Source organism: Cyanistes caeruleus, chromosome 16 (genome assembly GCF_971803275.1).
Source record: "Cyanistes caeruleus chromosome 16, bCyaCae1.hap1.1, whole genome shotgun sequence".
NCBI classification, from domain to species: domain Eukaryota; kingdom Metazoa; phylum Chordata; class Aves; order Passeriformes; family Paridae; genus Cyanistes; species Cyanistes caeruleus.
Window position 1 is genome coordinate 12,954,725 of NC_141716.1, and position 26,416 is coordinate 12,981,140.

Sequence of the window (26,416 nt, forward strand, 5' to 3'; positions counted from 1 at the left end):
ACACTGGTGACAATCAGGGCACAAACTGCTTTGCCATCAGTCCCACAGTGCAGTGCTCTCACACTGGAGAAGGAAATACACCAAACTTACAGGATAATTACCCAAAGCAGGGCTGGGGGAATAAACAAGGGATTTTAGAAGTGATTTGCTTCACTACAGAATGTAGAATTAAAAAAGCTGCTTCTGTTAGAAAAAGCAGAACTTCTGGGAGTCCACTGTGGGACATGGAATGAGCTGAAGAGGGAGGGATGGAGGTACCACACATTTCTGGTGGGTACTGGGCAGAAAAAAGCTTCCCAGCACAGAGGTAAAGTGGTGACTGCTTTATTTCAGAATTATGCAGGTGTTTGCAATGTGCAAAAAGGAAAAAGGATGAACAGCAAGCTCAGGCAGCAAGGAATGAGCCTGTGCTCACAGACTAGAGCAGAGGGAAGTGAGAAAGTATTTTTCTTCTGGTGAGGAAAACCCAATTCCTTGGGTCTGTTGGGCAGCAACACATTTCCAGGGCCAGCTGGAATTTCTCTTTCTGTATAAGGAACTGCTCCCTTGGGCTCAGGACAGACTGACAGCCATTCTGTATCAAGGATATTTAAGAGTGTACAGGGTTATGCTGTGATACCTCTGTGAGAGTGTATTTAGAGCTCATCTGTATCCACATCTGGAGAAACACCTACAGGAAAATCAGTCTTCAGGCTTTTTCCAACAACTAAAGACTGGCTGAATGACCTCTGATGGCACTGCCCTGTCTTCATCACTGAAATAGCTAAAATAATGAAAGACCTAAAATAATGACTAAAAAAAGCTAAAATAATGAGAGAACTGCAAACACCAAACTTTGTAACCCAGGGACTGAAGCCAGGTGAGGTCCCTTCAAAGCAAAGGCTTGTCCAGGTGAGATATGTGAGGATCAGCACCAGCCCCTGAACTTGTTTCTCTTTAGGAGAAAAGGATGATTCACTTTAGGAGGAAGATATTGCCACGTAACATCTTCCCAAAAGCATTTTTCCTCCTCCTGTCCCAAGATCATTTCAGCAACTATTCAGAGCAACCTTTCTGCTCCCTCAGCTCGCTGCATTGGAGGGAAAGGACACACAGAATTGTGCTCCTTTATCTGCCATAGGATTTGACTGTTCACCCAAAATCCTTCCAGCTGTTAACCCAAACTGGAGCCACTTGAGTTTCCCAAGGTGGACAAACCCCTGGAACCAGAGCAAGCCTGAACTGCCAACTGTCCCTGCAAATGCAGAGAGCAGAATGAGGGGCAGAGCCAGGCAGGTCCAGCCTAACCCTGGCTGCTCCCACAGACACTGAGGGAATCCTGCCCTCTGTAGACTCCAGCTGTGGCCTCGCTGGCACTGCTGCAAAAACCAGGAAAGGTTTTCACCAGGACAGGCTTGTCCTGATCCCCCTGTGACCTGGGTCCTCTGCTACTCTGGCAACTGACCTTCACCACAGCAGGAACAACTCAGAAAGAAAATCCAGCAATTCTTTTAGCAGCTGGAGAAGCTTTGCAGTTTGCTCTCCATACAGACTGAATCTGAACTGCTAAATATTCTTGTGCAGCTACTGATTGCTGTTCAATGTCTGTGTTCAATCCTTCTCAAGGCCTGGCCTCTCACCTTCTTGGATGCTATTCCAGTAATCTGGAATAAACCTCTAGGGGAAAACTGAGCACAGGGGCAGAGCAGAAAGCTGGAGAAATGTTATTTATAAGATGAACAGATAAATTCTAGTGATTCTCAGCTGTCAGCATCACACTCAACTTCCCACTTTCTTGATTTTAAGGAACTTCCTGCTGTTTCTATTCCTGTACCTCCCCTCCAGCCACCACCACAGGTCCTTTCACCCAATTAAAGTTCAACACCCCCTGCAGTTCATGACAAACCCTGTAGCAACAGCTTTGAAAACCTTCTCTTTTCCTCTCCCTGCTGACAACCCCAGGTGCCCCAGGCTCCCTGAAAAGCTGCCCCAGAGCTGGCCCAAAGCAGGGATCTCGGGATGTGGCCATGCCTGGAGGACACACTGCACAACGTGGCAGCCCCAGGAACAACCAGAAACTCCCAGCTCTCCATGGAGCCATTTCATAAATGCTCCTCCTTTATACCAACTGTGGCTACAAAAAATGATTAAATTCTTGCTCTGGCCAGAAGCTCCCAGCAATGGAGTTTATTCTCACAGATTTTCATGGTAGCCACCAGTGGCTTCAGCAGAACATTGAAGCACGTGAGCCCCAGGGCAGCTGATCCCACAGGATTTGTGCTCAATTAGGGAATGAGATGTTCCCATTTCCCCAGTTACTTCAGGGACATGAGCAAGGTCCCCAACCCTCTGAACTGCAAGCACCTGACAGTGGAGATAAAAGCACACCCTGGCAGAAGAGGAGGTAAAGAGATTATTCTTCCAAGGCATCAGTAAATCTCAGGCTGACTGACCACAACAGCAATTGTGTGTTCTCCCAGCACCTCCAGGGACATGTCTCAGATGATCTCTTGAATGTTCTGGGCTGGAAGATGTTTCACCTTCACTGCTGGGAAGGAGCAGCCCTGCACTGCTCAGATTACTGGATCAGGTGGAGAACTGGGCATGGCAAAAGCCATGGAGAGGAGCAGCCCAGCTGTCAGTCACACAGGGACTTTCAGTACCTAAGATCTGGCTCCCACATATCCACACAGCCAATTTTCAGCTCAGAGAGGAAAAAACAGACAAAACCAGCTCTGTCTCCAAAAGGGTATCTGCACACAGGCCCAGGGCAACCTCAGCTACCCCCTCCTCTGTTGAGAACTCCATCCCCAAGCTGCTTTCCCACAGCCAGCTCAAGTAAAATCTTTTTTGCCTTTGAACACAACTGCACTTCAAACTCACATCAGCCTCAGCAGCAGCATGAGGCATTTGTGTTCACACAACATTATCTCAATGTACTCTGGAAGTTTTTCCTAAAAAAAAAAAAAATAAACCCCAACTGCTATCTGCTCCTAGACAGCCTTTTCCTGCATTAGTGAGGTGATTCCACAGCAGGATCTGAGCCTACAGCTCAAGATGCTGCACTCACATATCAGTCATTAAAAGCCTTCAGGGTTTCATGCACAGACTCAAAGCACATCTACAAAATACACCTAACAAATTCCTGCAAGCCAGGGCTCACAGCTGAGAGATTGGAATAATGATTTATTCCTTTATTAACTTGGATCTTTTTGATCCAATTTCACTAAATCAAGTGAAAGCACTGAAATACAGCACCAGCTCAAGACCACACTGTATCTTTTATGTTAAAGGTATCTGACCCAGGGAAAAATGAGCATTTAATCACAAAGTATCATTGCTCTTCAGCTATTTCAGGGCATCCCACCAACAAGTCACCAAAACAAAAAGGCAACTCGCACTTCTCCAAGGTTTTACTCCCAACAGGAGATTCTTTGCTAGAGGAAGAAACAAGAATACAACAATAATGTTACAAGAGGCACTGATCCTGGCTTTATTCACTTTAAGATACATCCAACATTGTTATAGCTCACTTGAAATTCAAAATGCTTTTAAGAAACCAACCATAAAACCTTGATTTTTCACCTTACAGCACTGTCAAAGTTTTCAAATAGCAAGTGAGTGACTCCCCAGCAATACTGTGCTCTGTGTTAACATACAAAGGTTAAAACTTAGTAGAAACCCTTCAAGTTGTGGTGTTTGCTGTATTGCCTTCAGAAGGACCAGCTCCCCTGGGGAGGAGGCTGCTCCCCTGACCCGCAGGGGTGGCTGCCCGGGGCCCTGAGCTGCTGCACCCTTCCCTCCCCCTGGGATATTCTGGCAATCGAGTGACAACTGTCCCCACTTCTGCAACCCAGGGGGGACCTTCACTCCCCATCTGCATCTCTGCTCTCCCCAGCTGGAACAACTTCTACACAAAACCCAGCGAGGACAGCAGCAGGTGTCCCCCGAGGTCACTGACACTGCCAGCAGAGGAAGGGCACGGGAAGATCCTGAAGCAAAATGTTAATTTGGAACCCAAATTACTTGGCAGTGTCTCCTGCAAATTCAAGACTTATAGAAGACTGTGTTGCAGCCACCATACAATGGCATTGAGACCTACTAGTTTTTTGTTTTTTGCTGCATTTAGATTCTTTTTAAAGTGATGAAGAGTGCAGGACTTAGAAATATAAACGTTTCTCTATTAGAAATTGCAAAATTTAGTACTATGACACTATGAAAACTTACAGTACAGTTTATTGATTCTGTGTTAAGATTCAGCACTAATCTGGTGGCTGAACTCTCTCAGAGCTATTTTTGCCTAATTAAGCAGCACCAGCATGCCCTGACCCCCCTGTCTGTGCACAAGGCACCCATGGCTGTACAAGCAGGAGCAGGGCTCATGCTGGCCTGTCAGCACTGGGACCCTGACTGGTTTCTCTGTTTCATGACAGCATAACTAAAATAAGCCTGTTATATAAAAGCAAAATAGCCTTTATCTTAAAACTTCATTCTGGGTCTTGGACATAGCTTAGTGACATGATCTGCAGAACAACACACCAACCATTCCCACCAGTGTTTGAAGAGGAAACTGAAGGAAAAATCCAAATCCAAGACACTCACTGTTATAGTATCTTTAATTTATCTTGTGTTTTACAGAAGTCTGAACGGATTAAAAAGCACCTCCTTTCCCACCACGCTCCTTTACAGTTGGTAAAATATATTCAATGAGCAAATGTATGTGAACAGCTTGAGGATCTGCATCTTGCAAGGATTTCACAGACCAATCAATCAAAAGCCAAATTTGTCGTTTTTACAACCTTGCTTTAATACAATGGTAAATCCACTCCGATTGCAAACCTGTCCAGTCCCATCTCCCCAGAACACTTTGCCAACTCCTCCAGTGTTGATTAGCAAACCTAGTTAGCTTTGGCACGGAGCTGTGCTCTCTTGCCTGTGACAGCCTGGAAGCCTGTTTTGATGCTGGCCACGGAGCAGCGGGAGTGGCAGGTCTCGCACTGCAGGAAGTATAACCGGGTGTCCTTCTGCAGGATGGTGTCGGGGGAGCGGCACGTGTGGCAGGTGACGTACTCCTCTGTGGGAAGCAAGGCCCAGTTAACCCAGCAGCAGCTGCTGCTGCACAGCTCTCTGGAAAAGCTGTGCAAACACACCCACCAGCTCAGAGGGGCTGATTATGAAAACCTAAAAATCACCCCTGGTTAACGAGGAGGAGGTTTTGGGTGCTACATCGAGCATTAATGCTGTTTTAAATTAATAACCAGTAATGACTTCCCACTGCTGTTCCCTGAGCTCCTCTGCTGAGGCAGCACTGCCAGGTGTCAGCAGCTCTGCTACTGACACAGCACTAGAGCAGGAGCTTTGTGACACATAATCTGAGTCCTCTGACCAGCTGTGGCACACAAACACTGCATCTGTCAATCCATGGCTACAACAGACTGCAAAATTAACAATTACTGCTGTTTTCCACGGTCCTCATCAAAGCCAAGATACCAAATTCAGATGAAAACAAGTAGTTCTCAAATGCTCTGTTTTCCTTGGCAGAGTACAGCCCGTGGTGTAACCACAGCAGAACCACCTGAATTTGCATTATTCCATGATAAAGTGAAGTTAAAGTGGCTCCTCAGCCTCCTCCACAGTGGGCACACACCTGGGCCCCTGGGCATCACAAGGGGCCTGAGAGAAATCTGCAGTGGGAAAGGGAGTTCTACTTACTGATATATCTTCTCAAGACATTTTCTATCTGTTTTTGCTGGAATCTTCCTTTGATTACCAGTTGGTTGTTACCATCTATTGAACCACTGATTGAAAAGAGAAAATAAATTATTTGATTTGCAGGTGTGAAGCATTAAAACAAATCAAGAACATGAAACAAGGTATGGATGTGTTTTTCAAGAGGAGCACAGCCACAATTGTGTTGTAGGGGAAAAAAATAAATGCAAAATTCTGAGGTACTTAATGCTATTTCCTACAGGAAGTTTTGCCCAGGCATGATCTTCACCTGCCTGTCTCAGGGGAGTGAACAAGACCATTCCCTTGGACTTGGAGTTTCCCCTCTGTACCTCCTCACTAAAATGTTCTCTCCTCAATCACCCAGCACAGCACTGAAGTGCAGGGAACAAAAGCCTCATGTTCCAGCACATCTATACCCCCCAAAATGTTCAATTTGACCAACATCAACCCTAAGCATGCCCACAGCCCAACAGCCTTACCTTGTACCCAATTCTGCCAACAAAAATGCCAGGAGATGTTTTGGCTGACGATGTAATCTAAAAATAAAGTAAGGAAATGTTTAACCTTCCCCCTTCAGAGAAATTTGGTATTTATACAGGACTGGCAGGGTAAATCCAATTTAAGTTAGAAAGTTTCAAAGGGAGCAGTACCAGGGGTCTGCACTAAAGAGCACATAAAAAACAGTCCACACAAAAAACCTCCCACTATCTCCAACTCAAAATTACAACAACTACTGAAAAGAAGTTTTCTATTAATGATTTTTCATTCTTACTGTCTCACTCCCTGAAAAAACATTAGTAACTACCATTAAAAACTCCCCTTAGTGCACCCTCAGCAGGGTTTCAGCAGGCCTGTTTTCTGGCATACATCTGATACCCGTCTGATCTGCATTCCCAGAAGTGCTCACAAAGATCAGAGCTGCCTTCACAAGACATAATTAAGATGTAGGTATCAGTGCAGAAAACAGTGGGAAAGCACTACTGGAGTCCGTATCATTTCCTGAGAGGACAGTATTTGTAGTCAGCTCAAATTCAAAAGAACTTTTCCCACCCTTCTCCTCAAGGCTTGCACATAAACGTCACTGGTGACCCAACTTGATAGAAGCCAATGAACTCACCAAGTTTCAGCCCATGCACCATTTTCATAATTTAAGTATAAAATTAGAAATTTTCTCAATAAATCATGCTCAGAAATATCTTCTCACAGAGAAATGTAACGAGCTCTCTGACTGAAATAGCTTCCACTCCTGGTTTGCCACAGTCACTCGCCAGAAAACTCTGCCTTCAACACAGGAGCACAGAGCAGTGCATCCATCTGCTATTCCTGGGAAATCCAAAGAGGAAACTTACAATTTGCAGATATCTGTAAAGTTGACAAAAGATGTTTTCTTGGTCCCTACTCTCACAACCTGCGGGGGCTTCATGACAAATTTCCGCTTCTCTCCAGCCACCATGTCCGGGTTCTTTTCCCGCATGATGTTAAAAACTCTATTGAGCAACTGCAAAAGAAGGGATTCACACTCACATCAGCATTTTCCATTTCTCACAGTCCCTCACTTCCAAAAGCCACCTGAAATAGCATTCACAGTGAATATCAGACTACCTTTGCCTAAGAACACACTTAAAACTTTCTGATAAATGCAAACTCCCAACACTACTTCCCCAAGGGTTTGCTCTGCCCATGGCAGAGGTGTTTGAACTATAACCAATACTGCCCCACCTGAAAATTACTCTGATAGAAGACACACATTGTTAGCTTTACAAGTCCTTCACTCTGAAGTCAGAAATAGGAGCATAAGGCTCTACTGATGCAGATGAACATGAAAAATGTGTTTTAAAAGTCTCTGGAACATTACCTCATCATATGTGTAGTCCCTTTCTGAGCCTGCCCACGCAGGTCCTGACTGAAGGCTAAAGGAAATCCCATCATCTTTTTTGCTATCTTCATCCTCGAATGCTGTAGAAAAAGTTTTTTGGGATTCATTAAGAAACATTCTTGAACCTCATGCTTACATGATTTCTAAAAGGTACACAGAAGAAAGTTCCACTAAGATGTGGACTCGAGTCTTCTCTGTTTGTCAACAAGGGAGACGAGCACTCATGGCAAATTTATACAGTGCTTTTACACAACATTTTTCTGATCAATTTTGTAACAAAAAAGGCATTTGAACAGAACTTATTCACATACAAGGGGTTATTTCACTTTCACAATGGACTGCATTTCACTTTTGACATCTGACTGAGCTAGGCTATACTTCTACCTTCGTCCTTTTCCATTATCTCATCTTCATCTGGAAACTTCACATTCTTCTTTTTCTTCTTTTTATTGCCCAGCATGATATCAAGGTCATCTTCAGGTTCTACTGTCTCTGGCACATCTCCTTCAATTTTCAATTCCTGCAAAGAAGTAAGAATGTGGTTTATCCAGTGTTAACCACAGCCCTCCATTGCACAGCACCAGAAGTAACACCAGCTTAGAGCTGAATACTGGTGACATCCACCACTGCCCTGAAACCCAACAGATAAGAATGGAATTCCAGCATATTCAAGAGAGCCCTATATCCTGCACTACTGCCATGAGCAGGGCACTTCCTGGCTTAACTTGTGGCTAGCCAGGAACAAGGTCAGGCTGCACTTAAAGGCAGCAGCCATCTGAGGACAGGAGGGAACAAAACACCCCACATGGCAGCAGTAAGGGAAAGCAAAGCTATGCTACTCTAATCTGTTATCACAATTCTGCACCCTGAAAGAACACAGAGAAAGCATTTTGTCTTCTGAGGCAGATCAGAAGAATGTCTTCTTCCCCAAAAGGCAAAATCTGAAGAGGAGGTTTATGTGTAATGTAACATTTCTCTATCCTCTTGCTCTCTGGGCTTGCCAGTTACACTGACATGTGATACAAAAACACTACTTGGAATAAAACTTGAGAAGAGTAAAAATATCTTGTACACCTTCTGGAACACAGCACAGTGGCCAATCCTTTCTAAAGAAAACACTAGAGTGAAAACAGATTTCTTGGCAGATATGTGCATTTTATTTGAAGTGCTGGCCTTTAGAGGACTGTTCTGTGTGTGACTTCTGACATCCAGTTACCTCTCTAACCCCAAAAGACAATTAACCTTGAGGTTAATCAGCTCTTCCCACAGACTGCTCAATTATTTGCACATCTTTGTGCAGAGCAGGCAGGTTTTTCCACTTCTGGACAAAAAGTCCAGGCAGGAGCAACATGTTCATCAAAAAAAAATGAAAGACATTTAAAGTTTATTTATGAACTGCACCAAGACACAGTGACAGACTTGAGACAACTCCTGCTCTGCCAGTCTCAAGAAAATGGAAGCAAGAGAGTTTTCACACATAGTCAAATTATGTAAACAAACCTTTACACCTTCTTCTGCTTCATCTATATCAAATATCTTTTTTGTTTTCTTCTTCTTTTTCTTTTGATTGAAGAAGTTTAAATCATCCAAGTCATCTGTTGTATCTAAAAAACAAAAACAAAGGATTGCCTAAAGAAGTGTAAATGAAGAAACAGTTCAGACATTAAGGTTTCTAATTTGCATTCAAATCTTTAAAATGTTACAGTAAGATATGAGCAATGATCTGTAACCCCTGTGGATATCCTTCAGGTTTGAAGAGATCATCCCCCTCTGCTCCCAAATACTGTTTCAGTTTCTGCATCTTCTGTCTTTTGATACTTTAAATGTTTAATTTTTCTTTCTGGTGTACAAGATAAATTAGTCACTTTTGTCATTAGAGTGCTTGGATGAAAAATGAGAAATGCAGGAGGAAGGTCCAGTTTCTTTGGTCTGCAGCAGGAGCCAATTTTATCAACAAACTGGATTTAAGTTAATGGCACTCTATGAATTAGGTAATCTTGAAATGACATTGGCCTCAATTTAAAAAGCAAGGTTTTATACACAATCACACACTCACTTCCTACAAGATTCCAAAGAACACCCTGGTTGCCACGTTCAGAACTGTCCAAAAACTACAAACTCCTTTAACCATGTTTCTGTTATTCACACTATTGTTTAATTGTTCAAATGAAAAAGAGACACAACTGTGGAATTACTGCAACAACTGCACATGGAAGATTTAAAGCTTCACACTATTTTAGAGAGTCTCTTTTCAGTGCCTCACACAAAGAACTGTTTGAGTTAGAAAACTGGAAATTATATAAGCCCTTGGGAGCTTGGTGATGTCTGTGAACGTGATTCCAAGCAGGAAGGCAATGTGCCCTCCAAACAGGCACCAGAGATTAATCACAAATCTCCGAACAAACCAAGGCTCTGGCATTATACTCTGGGATGCCAAATTCTTGAAACTGGGCTTGTAGTCTCAAAACAGTACCTTTGTGAGTTTATCTACATGGATTCACTTTACCTTTCTTCCTGCTGTCTTCTTCATCTGCTTCAACATCTTTGTCTTCTGTTGGCTCTGGTTCAACTTCCTTTGTTTCTGATTGCTGAGTCTCTTCCGTTTGTATGTCTCCTCCTCCTTCCTCATCCAGCATGAAGGGCTTCTTCTTTTTCTTCTTCTTCTTGCTCATAGTAGGATCGAAAATCATCTGTAAAAGTCAAGAGCTCCTTAGCAGCTCAATAATCATCCCCCATTTATTATTTGTAACAATTTTCCCAAACTGCTCCTCGGCTTCAACCTCAACTGTGTCAATTACAAGGGAAAACCGACAGAGTTCACAACATCTGCTGCTTTTCCTGTAGTCCAAGTTTCCTGTCACCTATTTATTAGCTGAAATTAACTGAAAATATTTTAAAGCTGTGACTCTCTGACAGGCTGACTACCACCTCTATTTTATGACCATTATGGACTCCAATTCTGCAGCAATAAAGCACCATTCAACACAGAAGAAAATTTAACCCCACCAAAACGCATGGTCTGATGACATATCACTTCCACTTGTGAGACACATTAATTCCCAGATTTATTCAAGGCAAGATTTGCCAACAATTCTCTTGACAAGAACACTCTGGACGAGGAGGAAACCTAGAAGGGGCTGGTGATACAGCAAGACCTGCATCAGCTCTGAACACTGAAATGGCAAATGTCTCATCCTCCCTCCCCAGACTGAGAAACTGGACCTCAGACACCAAGTGATTAAAAGCTGTTAATGAGCTCTTTAGCCAGCAAAGCAGCTTAATTCACCTTGTCTGGCTGTGAAGAAGGCACTAACCCCAGACTCACTTTTAACCTATTCATCATCTGCAGACCTGAGGGATTTTTTCCAACACGTTGAAGCCTTTTGTTTCACTTCAGACACAAGCTGACATCCCAGCTGTTGGTCAGTTTGTTGCACACATCTGCCTGGACTGTCACGCCATACTAAATATTAAATACAACAATTTTAGACACTTTCTCCAAGGTTTCTTGTCCAGTAATGGAAGAATGTTCTCCCAGAGCTGTACTTTACCATCATGAATGCCCTCACTCAGGAAAGAACCAGCACTCCACCAAGGAGCAGTTCTCCAGCTTCTTGCCCAGCCACTCCCTGAAATCTGATGGTTTTCCTCTCCCCACAGCACAATTTTTCCTTGCACTTCTCATTCTCCTACACATGCTGTTGTGATAATTCCTCCCATTTTCTGAAACATACATGTTTCATACAGGCTCTACTGAAGGCATCAAACTGCTCAGATGTGTGTCTGAGGTACGACATCCCCAAAACCTGCACATACATGGGGCCACTGAGGCTTTACAACTGCTGAAGTGGGTCTTTAGTTGCACACGCTGTGCTGGAATGATCTTCAAAGGAGTTCTGCCAGAGGGCTTTCCTCTGCTGCTTCCTTAGATAGTGGTGTGAATCATGCTGCTGTAATGCACAGAAATCACAGCATGTCCAACTGGTTCCATGTCTGCTTCCTCCTGGATGTCCCCAGTCTGCTGGGACAGCAGGAGAGCTGCCTGCATGGGCACAGTGCACAGCCTCAGGATCAAGCACAAGTGGCTGACTCATTTCCACAAAGATGCTCTGCAAGACTCTGAGGAGGTTTTTATTGTCTCATGTGAAATAAACCTAAGATCATGCCTTGCCCAGATGTAACAGTTTCTAAGAAGGAACTAGCCCACCCACCCCAAATCACTTTTTGTGAGGGAAAATACACCTGAACAACTACAAAGGACCTCTTGTGTCTACAGAGACAGCATGTCTGCAGCCTAACTACACTGAACTAAACACACCAAGACAACTCCTGGATGCAGGAGACTGGTTTTTAGGTGGCCTTGAGCAGGGCCATCCCAGGCAGGCAGGGCAAGCCAGGCTTCTGCACACCCAACACCTACTCAGAACATGTCACACTCCACAACCTGAGGAGGAGGCCTAAGCCTGAAATATTTTGTTCACCAAGGGCTTCAACAAGCACTCAGCAAGAGCCTTAGGTCACATTTGCTTTAACAAGTCATGACATAAATGAACCAGCCTGATAACCCAGCCAGTCATGTTCTGGCTTTCTGAGACAGGTGTTTCTAAACTTTCTTTATTCCCTTTCTCTGCTCAGCACATTGGTTTAGTCTGAACTTTATGATACCATTTAGTGCTGACAATCTACAAAGTTGCTGGTTTTCTACTGAAGGAACTGCAACCCTCAGCACCAACGTAACAAATCTAGATGCTTTTCCTGTGTGAAAAAAATTACAAATTCTCATCCTGTTCCTGCTCTCAGAGCCAAATTCCCATAGGAGGTTTTCTCCTTTGTAGACCACATGGTTCCTTCTCACATCCATCTCCATATACCTGCTCCTTACTTCAAGTGCCTACACAGTCAAAATCCCAACTTAAAGAAAATTAGCAAGTGAACAAACAGAGGGGGGAAACAGAGACAAAATTTCAGAGACCAAATGCAACTCAAGACTGAAGCCAATGATCCTCAGAACTGCTGTGACAGTGGCAAATGGCAGAGATTCCACCAGAGGTCACAAATAAATCCCATTTCCTTAGTCTGAAGAAACACAGGCATGCCTAAGAAGCAGACATCACCCCCGCCCTGATCAAGTCAGTTCAGGTGTCCTTACACTGATTATCTCTAGGGTGAGGGGCAAAACTGCTAAGACCAAGCAGCACTTAAATTTTCTGGCTGCTCAAAGCACAGCACTCTCTAATATTATTGCCTGGAGCTTCACAAAACTGCAGGATTCAAAGAACTTTTAGCTCTTCAGCAGGATTATGTACTTTGTAGGATTTTTAACAAAAATGAACATTACATTACAACAAAAATGAACTGAACATTAACAGACCATTTCCCCCAAAAACGGGGCCTGTGCTGCCCCTGCTGTGCCCCAGGTCTGGGATGTTCCCAGTAATGAATTTCATTCACACACAATTCTGAAAACTTTAAGCTGCAGCTCAACACAATGAGCTTCTTACCATCTATCCCAGTTTCCAGTGTTAATTTGTCTTCTGTGTCTTCACCTTTCTCAATTTCAGAGGCTTTTAAAAAATTTTACCAACTTAACATCAATATCAAACTCTCTGGCCACAGCACCTAGACACACAGAAGTTCTGCAAGGCACCTGCACATGAACCTGAAGAACAGTGCCAGCTCAACCGTGTTATCTACCATCGTCTTTATTCTCTGTCACATAAAGCAGCCCAGAGGTGGAAATTCACTGCAGATCCCAGGAATCACCTCAATATCAAATTAATCCGCTATGCAAGAAAACCAGTCTTATTAATACAAACTAAATTCAAAGCAGGACACTCCATGAACTGTTCCAGGGCTCTGCGATCACCTGAGTCAGGCAGCACCTGATGCAACCATTCCTGAGTGCAGAGAACAGCCCAGACATAAGAACTGCAGCTCCCATGACACATTTAGGCACAAAAATACAACGTACTCATTCTAGATGCTAAAGCGGCTGAGTAAGTCAGTCATAGCTACCACTAAAATAAGTCGTAATTACACCAGTTCTCCTTTATGATGTAGAACAAGCCTGTCTCCAAGGCTTGAGTGATCACTTTGCTCTGAAGGAAACAAGCCACACAGGTATTTTAAACACCAGAGAGAAGACACAAGGCCAGAAGCAGCCATCTCCTGGATCCAGCCAGAGCAGCTTCCCACGGCTACACCAGGCTGATGAACACCTCACACCGGAAAAACTTTCCTTTTCCCCAGAGAGCAACAGAAATGAGGCCACTAAAGCTGCCAACACAGGGCACTTACAACAACTGAAAAATTTCTCAGACACGGATGTATCACCTTCCCTGGTACTGTGCCTAGACAAACACCACCAGATCCGGAGAACGTGAAGTTATCATTCGTTCAGATGTTGCTATTCGGCTCTCAAGGTTAAAACCCGAGATATTAAAGCTCCAGAAAGCGAGTGGTAACTGCCTAAACGCTGCGTTTCGCCAAACACCGCAGAACACGATGGAGAAGCGGTGGCGGTGCCATCTGCCTCCCTCTCCGGCTTCTCCCTGCCGGCTGCACACCGGGAGCTCCTTCCCAGCACTCTCGGCCTCAGCACACACCCGCGGGCCCGGCCTGGCCTGTGCCCCCCGCGCTGCCTCAGCCCCGGCCCAGCGAGACCCCCGCCCGCCCCCGGCCCCGGCCCCGCGCAGGGCGGAGGCCGCGCTCGCCGCAGGCCTCAGGCCCGGCGCCCACATGGCGGCGGCCCCCGGCGCGGCGCAGCCCCCGGGTGCGGCTCTGCCGCGGGTGGCAGTGGCGACAGCCGGCGGGCCTCACCTCGTCGCCGGACATGTCTGCGGCGGGGGCCGCGGGCCGGGGTCGCTCGGTGCCGCGGGGTCAGTCCGTGCTCGGCTCTTGCATCAGCGCCGCGCGCCCGCCCCGCCCCGCGCCTGCGCGCGCCCGCCGCGCCGCCTCGCGCGACTTGCGGCGCTCCCGCGCTGCGCACGCGCCGGGCGGCGGCGGGAGCGCTGAGGGCAGCGCTGAGGGCGGGGAGCGGAACCCGTGCCGTGTTCGCATGGCCCCGGGATCCCACGGACCGAGAGGGCTGGAGGGGACCATCGCCCATCGGAGCTAAACTGCCATCGGGATTGCGTCCAGATGGTTCTGGAATATCTCCACTGAGGGAGATTCCATAGCCTCTCTGGACAATCTGTTCAGGCCTCGGGCTCTGCACAGCAAAGAATTTCTTCCTCCTGTCTCCAGGTGGAACTTCCTGGGCATCAGGTCCTGCCCGTTGCTCTGGTGCCATTGCTGGGCCCCAGGGAGCAGAGCCTGGGCCCTGCTCGGAGCCCTCCCTGCAGAAAGGGACACCCAGGGCTGAGGGCCCCTCTCAGCTGGGGCTCCAGGCTGAACAGCCCCAGCTCCCTCAGCCTTTCCTCATCAGCAAGGTGCTCCAGGCCCTTTCTTATCTCTGCAGCCTCTGCTGGGCCCTGCTCCCAGAGCTCCCTGGCCCCCTGTCCAGAGGAGCTCAGAACTGGACACAGCACTCCAGATGTGCCTCACAGGGCTGGGCAGAGGGGCTGGATCCTCTCCCTGACCTGCTGGCAGTGCTATTCCCAGTGCTTTCCTGGATCCCAGGGGACACAAGGACACACTGCTGGCTCATGGAGAGTTTCCTGTCCACCAGGATCCCCCAGGTCCTCACAAAGCTGCTTCCCAGCAGGTTGGCCCCAGCCTGTGCAGTGCTTGGGGCTGTTCCTCCCCAGGTGCAGGACCCTGCACTGGCCCTTGCTGAATTTCAGAAGGTTCCTCTGTCCATCTCTCCAGCCTGCTGAGATCCCTCTGAGGATGTGACCCCAATGGGGAGGCATTGACTGCCTCATCCAAGTCATTGGTGAACAAGTTCAACAATAGTGGGCCCAGGAGTGAGCCCTGGGGGACATCACTAATGACAGGCCTCCAGTTGTGGCACTGTTCTCTCTGACCAGCTTGGGGTTGGGATGTTGGCATTCCCATGCAACTCTCCTTTGCTTGCTGAGCTTTTCCTGAGCTGGCTCTGAACAGAGATTTCCACCATATGCTAAAAGTAAGCCCTTGATGTCTCTAATGGGACATACTGTTGTAAATACCCCGTTGTCAGAACATCAAGGGCTTTTTTCTATATTAGAATGTACATTCTTCTGCTTTTTAATGTGAAAACACCTTTGGACATCGTGGCTCCTGGAACACAATTCTGTTGGCAAGAAGCCTGTCCTCACTCTTGAATACAGAATCAATTAGGCTGGTAAAGACCTCTGAGATCATTGAGTCCAAGCTATAAGCCAACACCACAGTGTAAACTAGATCATGGCACTCAGTGCCACATCCAGTCTTTATTTATGCAATTCCAGGGACAGTGACTCCACCACTTCCTGAGATAGCCAGTTCCTATGCCTAATCACCCTTTCTATGAAGAAATTCCTCCTAGATAGCTTAAAGCCCCCAGGCAGGTGTCGTGTACCACCTGGAAAAGAGAGATGACCTTCAAGCTTGTGCAGGTACAGGTTGGTTGGTCAGCCTGTGTGATCCCCAAACTGGAGATTTGGGGTGTAGGGAAGGACTCTGGAGAGTGTCTGGTCCAAGCTCCTCGCTCATACAGGGGCAGCGGGAAAGTTCCTCAGGACCTTCTACTGGGTTTTGAGTATCTCACAGGATGGAGATCTCACCACAACTTTTTTGAGCCCCCTGTTCCATCTTCACAATAAAATGTATTTTTTCTATGTTTAAGCAGAATTTCCTGCATTTCAGCCTGTGTCTTCTGTCTCTTCTGTCACCCAGGAGAGTCTGGCTCTGTCTCTTATTCACCTCTGAACACACTGATATGATCCCCCCGAGCCTTGTCTTCACAGGTTGAATGACCAGGCTCTCTCAGTTTCTCCTTATATGTCAGATCCTCCAATCCCATCCATAAAATCATAGCATGTTTTGGGTGGGTAGGGACCTTATAAATCATCCAGACTGAACCCCTGCCATGGGCAGGAGCAGCTGCCTCATTCCATTTCTCTAATACTATCTGATAAAAGAATATGGCACAAATGAAAACAGCTATTTACCATGAGGTGTTAAATTTCTGCCTCCCAACCAACTCTGACATTTAAAGATCATCTGTTTCATGCAAGATATAGTGTTAGAGCAGGCAGAGCCATCAACCCAAACATTGTCACAGGGTTTGTTTTACATTTTAATACTTCCAGACCGTTTGGATTCTTGAAGGCCCATAACTTCCCATTAGGCGGTGTAAAACTTAAGCACACTATCATTTAATTTTGTCATCACCTACAAGTAACATCTTGTCTATCCTTTATCTTTTTTTCCTCTGCCTTTCTTACTTGCTTCAGTGGGCAGTGAGGGCCCCCACCATGCTCTCTTAGCAAAGCCATCACTTTGGAGGCAAAGCAGGCACCAGGACAGAACCAGTTTTAGCTTTTCCCAAGATGACTGCAATACTTTTCTGTCAAACCCCTGAAACGCAGCTTCAAAAGATTACGTTCTTGCTTCCGTACCACCTGAAATAGGGTATTTGCCTCACATTTGTGTCTTTCTCACTTGTTCTTGTGTCACAGGGATGCTGTGGATTTTCAGGTACTGCAGGCAGCTCTTCTTTAATCAGAGAGATACAGAATGTCCTGAGCTGGGAGGGACCCCCAGGATCAGCCAGCCCAGCCCTGGCCCTGCCCAGACCCCCCAACAACCCCACCCTGGGCATCCCTGGCAGCGCTGTCCAAACGCTCCTGGAGCTCTGGCAGCCTCGGGGCCGTGCCCATTCCCTGGGGAGCCTGGGCAGTGCCAGCACCTCTGGGGAAGAACCTTGCCCTGACATCCAGCCTGAGTCTCCCTGGCACAGCTCCAGCCGTTCCTTCAGTTCTGCCCCTGGTCACTGGAGAAAATATGTTGATCAGACACATTTGGTGTTGCTGTAGCACTGAAGGTGGTCTCCCACCAAATTCTTCTTCCTTCTTTTGCTGCAGACTTTTGCTTTGATATTCTTGTCATATGAGACTGTCCACTCTGGGATGCTTTTCCTTGGTATGAAGCCAGAGCAGATGGATTGCTGATGGCTATGCCTGCACTGCCCCAACACCTTCCTCACTTTCCACAGCTAACCTCCTGTCCTGAGACAGGATAATGATGTTTTTGTATCATCCCCAGTTATGTGTGTCTGTGCTGTCATGGACAGAGATTCCCTCCACAGCCTCTTCAGGTGCCTGAAAACAAAACTTTTTCACCCTCCTTGCTGTGACTTAACCCAGTGGCTGTTGTGGTGTCCCTGAGGACACAGCAGCTCAGTGTTCCCTGTGTGATTACAGACCTTTGGAATACCACTGTGCCCCTTCTTGTCTTGCCCCCACAGCCTTCTTTTTCACAACATACAAATCCAGCCCCACCAAGCTTTTTGTTCTCTGTTCCATTGCTGTCTTCTGCTCCTCACTTAATGTCCATAATCCTGAAGCTCAGTGCCCAGTTCTGGGCACAACACTTCTATCAGATTCCTGGGCAGTACCAGACCAACTCACATAATCCCCTAATGCCTCACCCATAACTTATCTGTTAACACATTCTCTGCTTTCTTTGTCAATAATAAGATTCTCTGCTTTCTTTGTCAGTAATACTTGGGCAATGTGTTTTATTGATGACAAATACCCTGAGATACTCGATGATCAAAAATCCCGAGATTCCCTGCAGCTGGGGTGCCTAGTGCATAACACATAACATAATGTTGTGCCTGATACTTGGAAAACCTCAGGAGAAAAAGAGCTGCCAGGAGTGCTGGGCTGGAGTTTCTCCACACAGACACCAAAACGCTCTTTGAAGCTCCCGGTTGTAGTCCCACAACATCTGGAAGATCACCTTACATTGATTTTTCCCCTTACCATGCCAAGAGGCTGTTCAGGATGCAGGACTGTTCTTTCTTCTTCCTTGCTTTCCTTGTGAATTAATTACGTTCCAGAAATGGAAGAGTGCTGGTGCATTAGTTGTTAATTAGTTATTACCAATTATATTTTGTCAAGACCAGGTAGAACTTGTATCTCTAATCTGATATTTTCGGGAATAAATCCTACATGAGTTTTGGTAAGAAAGGCACAGTCTAGGTTAAAGAGCTTGTAGAAACACACAGAATGAAAGATTTCTTGTTGTTTTTTTTTTTCTTATTTTATTGAAGAGCAACAGTTGTGACAATAAGGAAGAGGCCTATGAGACAGAAGGTCAAGTAGAATTTTAACTTCAGTAACTAAAGTTCATATCCTTAAAGCTCAGAATCTGAGTGCAGCATAAGTATTGTGCAGTTACCCAAGTTACAGGGACGAGCAGCCACAGTTTGGGAGGAATAAATGTCAAATGAAACCTTGAATTTAGGGGGATGGCACAGTGGAAATCCCAATCATGGGAAACATCCTTGTGGAGGTTGTATGGTTTTGGGTATTACCCAGCCCTCCAAACAAATTTCTCATGGATTTGCCTGGCTGAATTCCAAGCCCTATTCTGGGGCTCGCTGTGATGCCGAAGCCAGACTGTGTCACAGTGCAAAAACCTGAAGACGTCACATCTGTTTGAAGTGGCCATTACACACCTAAACTGAGGTTACAGAATCATACATGGCTCATGTTCAGCCTGAGGAGAGAAGGGTTCAGGGAGACCTTAGAGCCCCTTCCAGTACCTAAAGAGGCTTCAGGAGGGCTGGAGAGGGACTTGGGACAAGGGATGGAGCTACAGGAGCAATGGCTTCCCTCTGCCAGAGGACAGGGTTAGACGGGATATTGGGAAGGAACAAGTGGTCAGGCTCTGGCACGGATTGCCCACAGAAATTGTGGCTGCTCATCCCTGGAAAAATGGAGGGGATGCGTCCCAAGGCCAGATTGGATGGAGATTGGAGCATCCTGGGATAAGAGAATTCCCTACAGGGAATGGAATGAGATGGGCTTTAAGGTTCCTTCCCAATCAAACTGTTCTGGAATTCTATGATTCCTGTGGATTGTGAGTGGGAAGAGCCATGGGCACAGCAGTCATCCCAGAGGGCTTGTGCCACGGCTCGGAGCGCTCCCGATCCGTGAGGGGATCCACGCGTGTCCCCGATCCGTGAGGGGATCCGCGCGTGTCCCCGATCCGTGAGGGGATCCGCGCGTGTCCCAAATCCCCGAGGGGATCCGCGCGTGTCCCAAATCCCTGAAGGGATCCGCGCGTGTCCCAAATCCCCGAGGGGATCCGCGCGTGTCCCAAATCCCTGAAGGGATCCGCGCGTGTCCCAAATCCCTGAAGGGATCCGCGCGTGTCCCCGATCCCCGAGGGGATCCGCGCGTGTCCCCGATCCCCGAGGGGATCCGCGCGTGTCCCAAATCCCCGAGGGGATCCGCGCGTGTCCCCGATCCCCGAGGAGATCCGCGCGTGTCCCAAATCCCTGAAGGGATCCGCTCGTGTCCCAAATACCTGAAGGGATCCGCGCGTGTCCCCGATCCGTGAGGGGATCCCGAGGGACGGCCGCGCCCGCCGCCGCCAGAGGGCGCCCGCGCTCAGCAGCCTGGGCCTGAGGTGGCGGGAGCGGGGCTGGGTGGGACACCGGGATCCGCCATTCCCTTCGCCATTCCCGGGGCTGCCCGGGTTCCCCATTCCCTCTGCCACTCCCGGGGCCGCCCGGGTTCCCCATTCCCTCCGCCACTCCCGGGGGCCGCCCGGGTTCCCCATTCCCTCTGCCACTCCCGGGGCCGCCCGGGTTCCCCATTCCCTCCCCATTCCCGGGGCCGCCCGGGTTCCCCATTCCCTCTGCCACTCCCGGGGCCGCCCGCGTTCCCCATTCCCTCCGCCACTCCCGGGGGCCGCCCGGGTTCCCCATTCCCGGGGCCGCCCGGGTTCCCCATTCCCTCCCCATTCCCGGGGCCGCCCGGGTTCCCCATTCCCTCTGCCACTCCCGGGGCCGCCGGGGCAGCGCCGCAGAGCTCCGCAAACAGCCTGGACACGGCAGCCCAGGAGTTTTCCCCTTTCTCCTGCACCTCATGTAGAAAGGGGGTACGTGAGGGCACAGCGGCTCGTGGTACAGCTCAGAGTTGTTTTTTTCCAGAATATTGGAACAGCAGTCAGCTCTCCGTTCAAATTGGCAAGAAACGGTGAATAGAGAGGTTTATGGTTGAAAGCTCTTGTGCATTCCTGGAGAAGGGAAATTTAAACACACCACTCGCTATTTCAGGAGAAGAGGGAAAGGCAAGACTTCGTTCTTCTCCTGACTGTGTCCAGCTCTATGCCATAATTTGAAAATGGTGTTTGCAAACATTTTCAACATCGACTGAACAAACCAGGTACTCAAAATTCACTGAAAACTGTAGGTGTGGAGAGCCCAACTTCCCCTCTGTCACAGCTCAGTTTGCTAAACTTTCTGCCTGGACAGCCATAGAAAATTGTCTCTAGCTTTGATCCAGGCCCACTCTGTCTACAAAACATTTTAATTACATCCATTTAAAGAGAGAGTAAATTCTGACTGAATGGCCAGGAAACACTCTGTTCCTGTTTCAGGTGTATATTACAGAAAGATGCATGTGAATAAAAATGTCAAAGATATGTCGAGGAATGATACAAGAGCACAAAAAACCTTTTCCCAATCTGATGGAAATGCCACCTTCTAACACTCACAAATTGTGAGTAGGAGAAAAATGGACATATGATTTAGGTTATTTTCTCGTGGCAGTCCTTTAACTGGGGCTTGACACAACTGGTGATAATTTGCAATATGAATCAACACCAGGGTTTAAGTGTTAGCAGACTTCAATCTTGGTTCTGGAATTCCAATAAAGTCTTTGATGAAAAAAACCAATTAGATTCACTTCTAAGCTCTCACGGATCTGTGAATGCAGGTATTTCACTGAAGAAGCTTCCAAATTTGCCCAAAACTAAGACACTTGTCTTCCTATTACTTAAATTTGTGATTTACTTAAGCCCAGTCAAAATAAATCTGCAACAAAGGAAAAAACAAATGTTGAGTGGTTTTTAAAACCCCATTTTAAGCCATTCTCCATCTCCCACAGACCACGGATACTTTGTTCAATGTGCAAGGCTCGCCACCAGCAGAACCCACACTTCTGCAGGGACAGATGCACTGGTCAGACCAGGTAACTGCATCAGCAGAAGCTGCACACACACAGCTCCAGGAGAAAAATCAGGGAGATTGGTAAGAGCTCTGCTCAGTCTTTTTCTAATTGGCACGTTATTGTAGAAGTTAGGAAAGAGCTGCAAACACTGGAGCAGTCATCTGGGTTAAGGGACACTATGCAACTCACCCACATTCCTAAATGGCATTTCTTTACAGTTGTGGCTGGAAAATGGAGGTTCAGTGGTTGTTGCACACAGTGAAAAGAAAAATGAAAAGTGTTATTCTGAGCATGTCATGGCCTTGCTCACAGAAATGCTGATGTTGCCTCCAATATATTGAAGTTGCTGGCCTGAAAATGAACTTTTTTTCATCATTCTGACAGTAAGGTTCTTATTTGATTCTGTGAATTATTTAAAAAGCAAAAAATCAAAAATAATAACTGGTTCTTTGATTTTATTTTCAAATTATAATATCATGGAAGCAAGCTGAAAATGTCCTTCCTTCACAGGGAGAGGAAACTGTTCCGTCCATTAAAGTTGGTGTATTTAGCAAATTTGAAAGCCTTTGCCTTGCCTCAGTGGTGATAGCAGATCCACAGAGAGCATTCAGTAAATTACAAAGGAGCTGATTTGTTTAATGAGGTTTCATTAGTCACACATTTTGATGGATTCCAGTGCTTTGGTGCTCAGAGCCATGGAAGAGTAAAAGACTTTTAAGAGTCCCTGTGTGTCTGCAGCCAGCATCACACCATCTCAAACAGACCTTTGGCTTTACACACCACCTCAGCTGGCCTGGGAGCATCGAATGCTGCTCCCCTGAGCTGCTGGTTCCTCTGCAAAGCCAGGAGAGGATCTGCCAGAGATGTTTTGTGAGGCTGCACTTGTGTTGTGGCAGTTCCTGGGACTGAATCCTGCCCCACAATGCTCTTTACAGCAGTGGCCTTTTGGAACGTGGAGCCAGAAGGAAACACTTGGAACTGCTGACACTTTGCCCCATGCTCTGAGAAGATTCTAAGTGCCCAATTGCCATTAATTTCTTACTTGAATATCACCAGAGCACGTGTGGGGGCTTTGCAGCCTCTGCACAAGGTGCAGTGCTCAGCCTTCCTTAGGAACAAACTCTGACAAATGGGCAGTTTTTAAACAATTTTTTTTTTTAAAACAAAAAGTAAAAATCTTTTCAATTATTCAAGAATTCAGATGGATCTGAGACGCAGGCGAAGGTGATGAAATTAAGAAAAATAGCTTTGTAAAACAGGCAGAAAATTCAGTTATGCAATGAAACAGGATAAATGTGTCTTAGATGAATATGAGACAGGGCTTTCTCTACAAACAATAAAATTTTTAGCCTGTTAGCTTCATGGAATTGCCTTAGAAATCCTAACTTCAGGCCATCCTGTCTTCAAGGTACTAAAAAAATTTACAAACTCGGTTGGGCCAAGCTTCTGTTTCTTAGGAGCAGTTTGAAGAGAAATGCAGAACAATTGTTTATAGCGTGAGCATGCAAGCACTTCTATCATTAAAATCCATATTCAGAAAAAGAATTTGATTTGCCTCAGACAGGCAAGCTGCTGGACCTGGTGCTTTACACAATGCTAATGCTGGGAACTGAGGGTGATTTCAGAACCTGTTGTCACCAGAGAGTCAGAAGTCTGCAGGATCCAAATGTCTGGGAGTTTTAAACCTGAGCCTTGTGCAGAAAAGCAAAGAAAGATCATTGAATGCTTTGGGTGTTATAAATGACAATATTATATTGGCATTCACATCCATGTGTTAGCTTTTGCATGATTGTTATTAATCATTAATAATCATCATTATTATTATTTTGATATGGTACAATTTATACTTTTAACTGGTTTTCATATAGTAAAATCTCAGTTTATGTATGTACTGTATAGCTTATATAAATATTAGTGTTATAATTATGTATTATATAATAGGCCTTAGCAAAATGTTAAGATAGAGACTAGATTAAATGTTAAAACTCTTTTATGTGACTAACTCAGAGAGTGGTGTAAAACAATTATATTGTTTCTCACATCTGCAGACTAGCCTCTCCAATTGATAACAGTGACAGAAACCAGAGCATCAGAGAAGAATTTATTGATCCCTCATTGTCAGGGAATGTGAAAAAATAGGATGAAACCACAAGAAGAAATAAAATATATTGACCTAATCTACATGACGTCATACAGACAAGTCAGAGATTAAAACCAAACAAGAGAGTTTCTGAGTGATATGAAAAACTCATAGGAATGTTTGAATAATGTGTAAATTCATGAACATGCATGTAACCCCAGCAATGTAACAGTATATAGAGAATCTTGTTTTAGATTAAAGGTGTGCTTTTTAGCCAATCACCAAAAACACCCCAGTGCTGGATATTTGTCCTTTTTTATCCCCTAATTAAAGTTTTAAAAATTCTAAAGAATGAACTTTGTTTGTTTTTCTTATGAGTAAGAAGGGACCTTGAATCTCATCTCATCCCAATGCCCAAGATTTCCCATAAGAAATCTTTTCCATAAGGATAACCATGGCCATGTTTACTTTGCTAAGAGCACCTTTGGCAGAACCAAACAAGACCAAACACACTGGGGATGAACACAGAGTGTTCACGTGAGCACATCTGGATCTGCTGGATCTCCAGCTGCTGGGCACCTCTTACAGCTGGGACTGTGACAGCCTGGTCCCAATAACTATAGATCCAGCTGGGAGAGGGATTCCAAAGGCAGCCTCGTGTGTCTCTCCCTCCCCTTCACACACTCTTCCAGCAGCAGGTTCTGGGCACTCAGCTCCACGACTGGAGCTTTTACAGAATGGAAAAAACAAAAGTGTCTCCCAGCTCCATGTTCGAAGGAAACCTGAATCCCTGTAGAGCAAGAATCCATGTTCCTTTTCCCTCCTCTGTGCTGTCTAGTGTGTGTACAATCCTGAATCAGCCCTGCTTATCTGCAGGACCTGATGTCCCCTTCCAGCAAGGGCCATGACAAGAGAGTGTGGCTCTGGCTGCTGCTTCTCTCTTTAATCTCTGCAGGTGATGGACAGCTGCAGAGAAAATATTCTGTGTTACAGCAATAAGCCAAACAGAAATGGATTTCTGGTCACAAACCAACAGATTGGTCACAAACAAACAAACAAGAAAAACAGGTTAAAACAAACACAACTGACAAACACAACCACTCTAAAGCAAAAAAAAAAAAAAAAACCCAAACCAACCAACTCAAAACCCAACAGCAACAACAAAAAAATCCCAAACAAACAAAACAAAACACAAAAAAAAAAAATAAGGGAGAAAAAGAAAAAGAGGAAAAAAAGGTAGCAATTAACATCCTGGAGGAGACTGGAGCAGAGGAGGAGATCCATCTAATGGGGTTTGTCTTTGAACTGCAAATATAGAACTAAATACAAATTGGTTCCCAGCACTGGGTTTGAAAATAATGATGCAGGCCCAGAAAAGACAGGCATCGGGTGGAAAAGTGAAGCAGGCACCCCTTCTGATCTGCCAGTAGCACCATCATCTTCCCAGTGCAGCTGTCTGGAAAACTCTGGACCCCCAAAGAGTAAATTCTGTATAAATATTTCCCACAATAGTATGTTTTCCCATAAGTATTTCTTTCATGGTAAGAGAGCCATGACATTCCTAACAAGTAAACATCTGCCTTTAAACAAAAAAATACTTTTGTTTATACTGAGACAAGTGAGAAAACCGAAAGTCAGGAGCCCAAGCTGCAGAAGTGAAAACCATATTTCTTCCCCAGATAGTTTGATCTCTAAATCATCTGAAGTCGTGGGCAAAGCAGCTGAAACGTGCCTGGAGATTTATGAAGCATTACCTCACACCCAGCTGCTTTGTTGCCCTCAAACATTACACTCTCATCTGGCTGCATTTTCCACTCCACACAACTGATTTTAATTTTCAGTCAGGTGTTAATGTAAGAATACGAGTGCCACAATGATTTGTCCATCCCCATCTATATTTTGAAAAGGTACAAGTATTTAGTTACTAAAATATGCTCTAAGACCATATTTTAAGAGCTGGGAGGTTTGCATTGTTTGAAGGCCTCTAACAGCACCCTTGAGAGCACCTTTCATTTTTGCTGACTTCCTAAATGATGAAGCAACAGTCATGGCCAAGACTGGACCCAAGTCCTGCAGGAAGATGATGTTTACTTGAAACACTCAAATGATTTAGCCCAAGAGTTTTTGAGTTTTGAGTGAAAATCTGCCCTGGTGAAAGGGCAGATTCTGGCTCAGTGGAGGGAGACTGTTCATTCTGTAATGAAACCCTTTCTCCAGAGAAGCCCCTTTGGAGACAGCCTGACTTCCAGGAGTTCCAGCATATGACTGTTTCAACACTTCCTCCCTGGACTGTGAGCACCACATCTTTGCAGCAGCACTAGGAAAGGAGTAAAACCCTTCTACATGCCTCTTTCCCCTGAAAATTTTACCCAGATTTGGGGATTCCTTGCACAAAAAGTGTCTTGGACCATCTCACTTCAATTCCACTGCCTGTCAGAACAAAGCCCAGCTTTGCCATGGCTGACACTGGGTTTGTGGCTATTGTTCTGCTCTGGATTACACATTGCTCCCAAACCACAGGCTGCAGAGCCCAGGGATCCTGATGGTCAGCATTTCCCTGCCGTTTGCATCTCCTTCTCTTTGGCACCCCTTGAGGACACGACTCAAGTGATTTTCTGAGCTTGGTGCCACAGTTCACATGGACAGGGCAAGCACAGG

At 46.0% G+C, this 26,416-nt stretch overlaps 1 protein-coding gene and 1 long non-coding RNA gene across 3 annotated transcripts; one reads left to right on the top strand and one right to left on the bottom strand.

Annotated features, from left to right (window-relative positions):
- Positions 1-3,448: 3,448 nt before the first annotated feature.
- EIF2S2 (eukaryotic translation initiation factor 2 subunit beta) lies at positions 3,449-14,553 on the bottom strand. The gene is made up of 9 exons (XM_086853583.1): positions 14,405-14,553; positions 10,092-10,275; positions 9,086-9,189; positions 7,970-8,105; positions 7,565-7,665; positions 7,059-7,207; positions 6,189-6,245; positions 5,692-5,777; positions 3,449-5,053 (listed from the first exon to the last, which is right to left on the bottom strand). The coding sequence occupies exons 1-9, from the start codon at positions 14,417-14,419 to the stop codon at positions 4,878-4,880; spliced, it is 1,008 nt and encodes a 335-aa protein (XP_086709709.1). The 5' UTR covers positions 14,420-14,553; the 3' UTR covers positions 3,449-4,877.
- A 5,406-nt stretch (positions 14,554-19,959) lies between these two features.
- Positions 19,960-24,110, top strand: LOC111938388 (uncharacterized). 2 transcript variants are annotated; one of them, XR_002868966.2, is made up of 4 exons: positions 19,960-20,703; positions 20,784-20,892; positions 21,616-21,758; positions 23,727-24,110. It is a non-coding gene; the product is annotated as an uncharacterized LOC111938388 (long non-coding RNA). The 2 variants fall into 2 exon arrangements; XR_002868965.2 differs by having other exon boundaries at positions 20,435-20,892.
- The last annotated feature ends 2,306 nt before the right edge of the window (positions 24,111-26,416 follow it).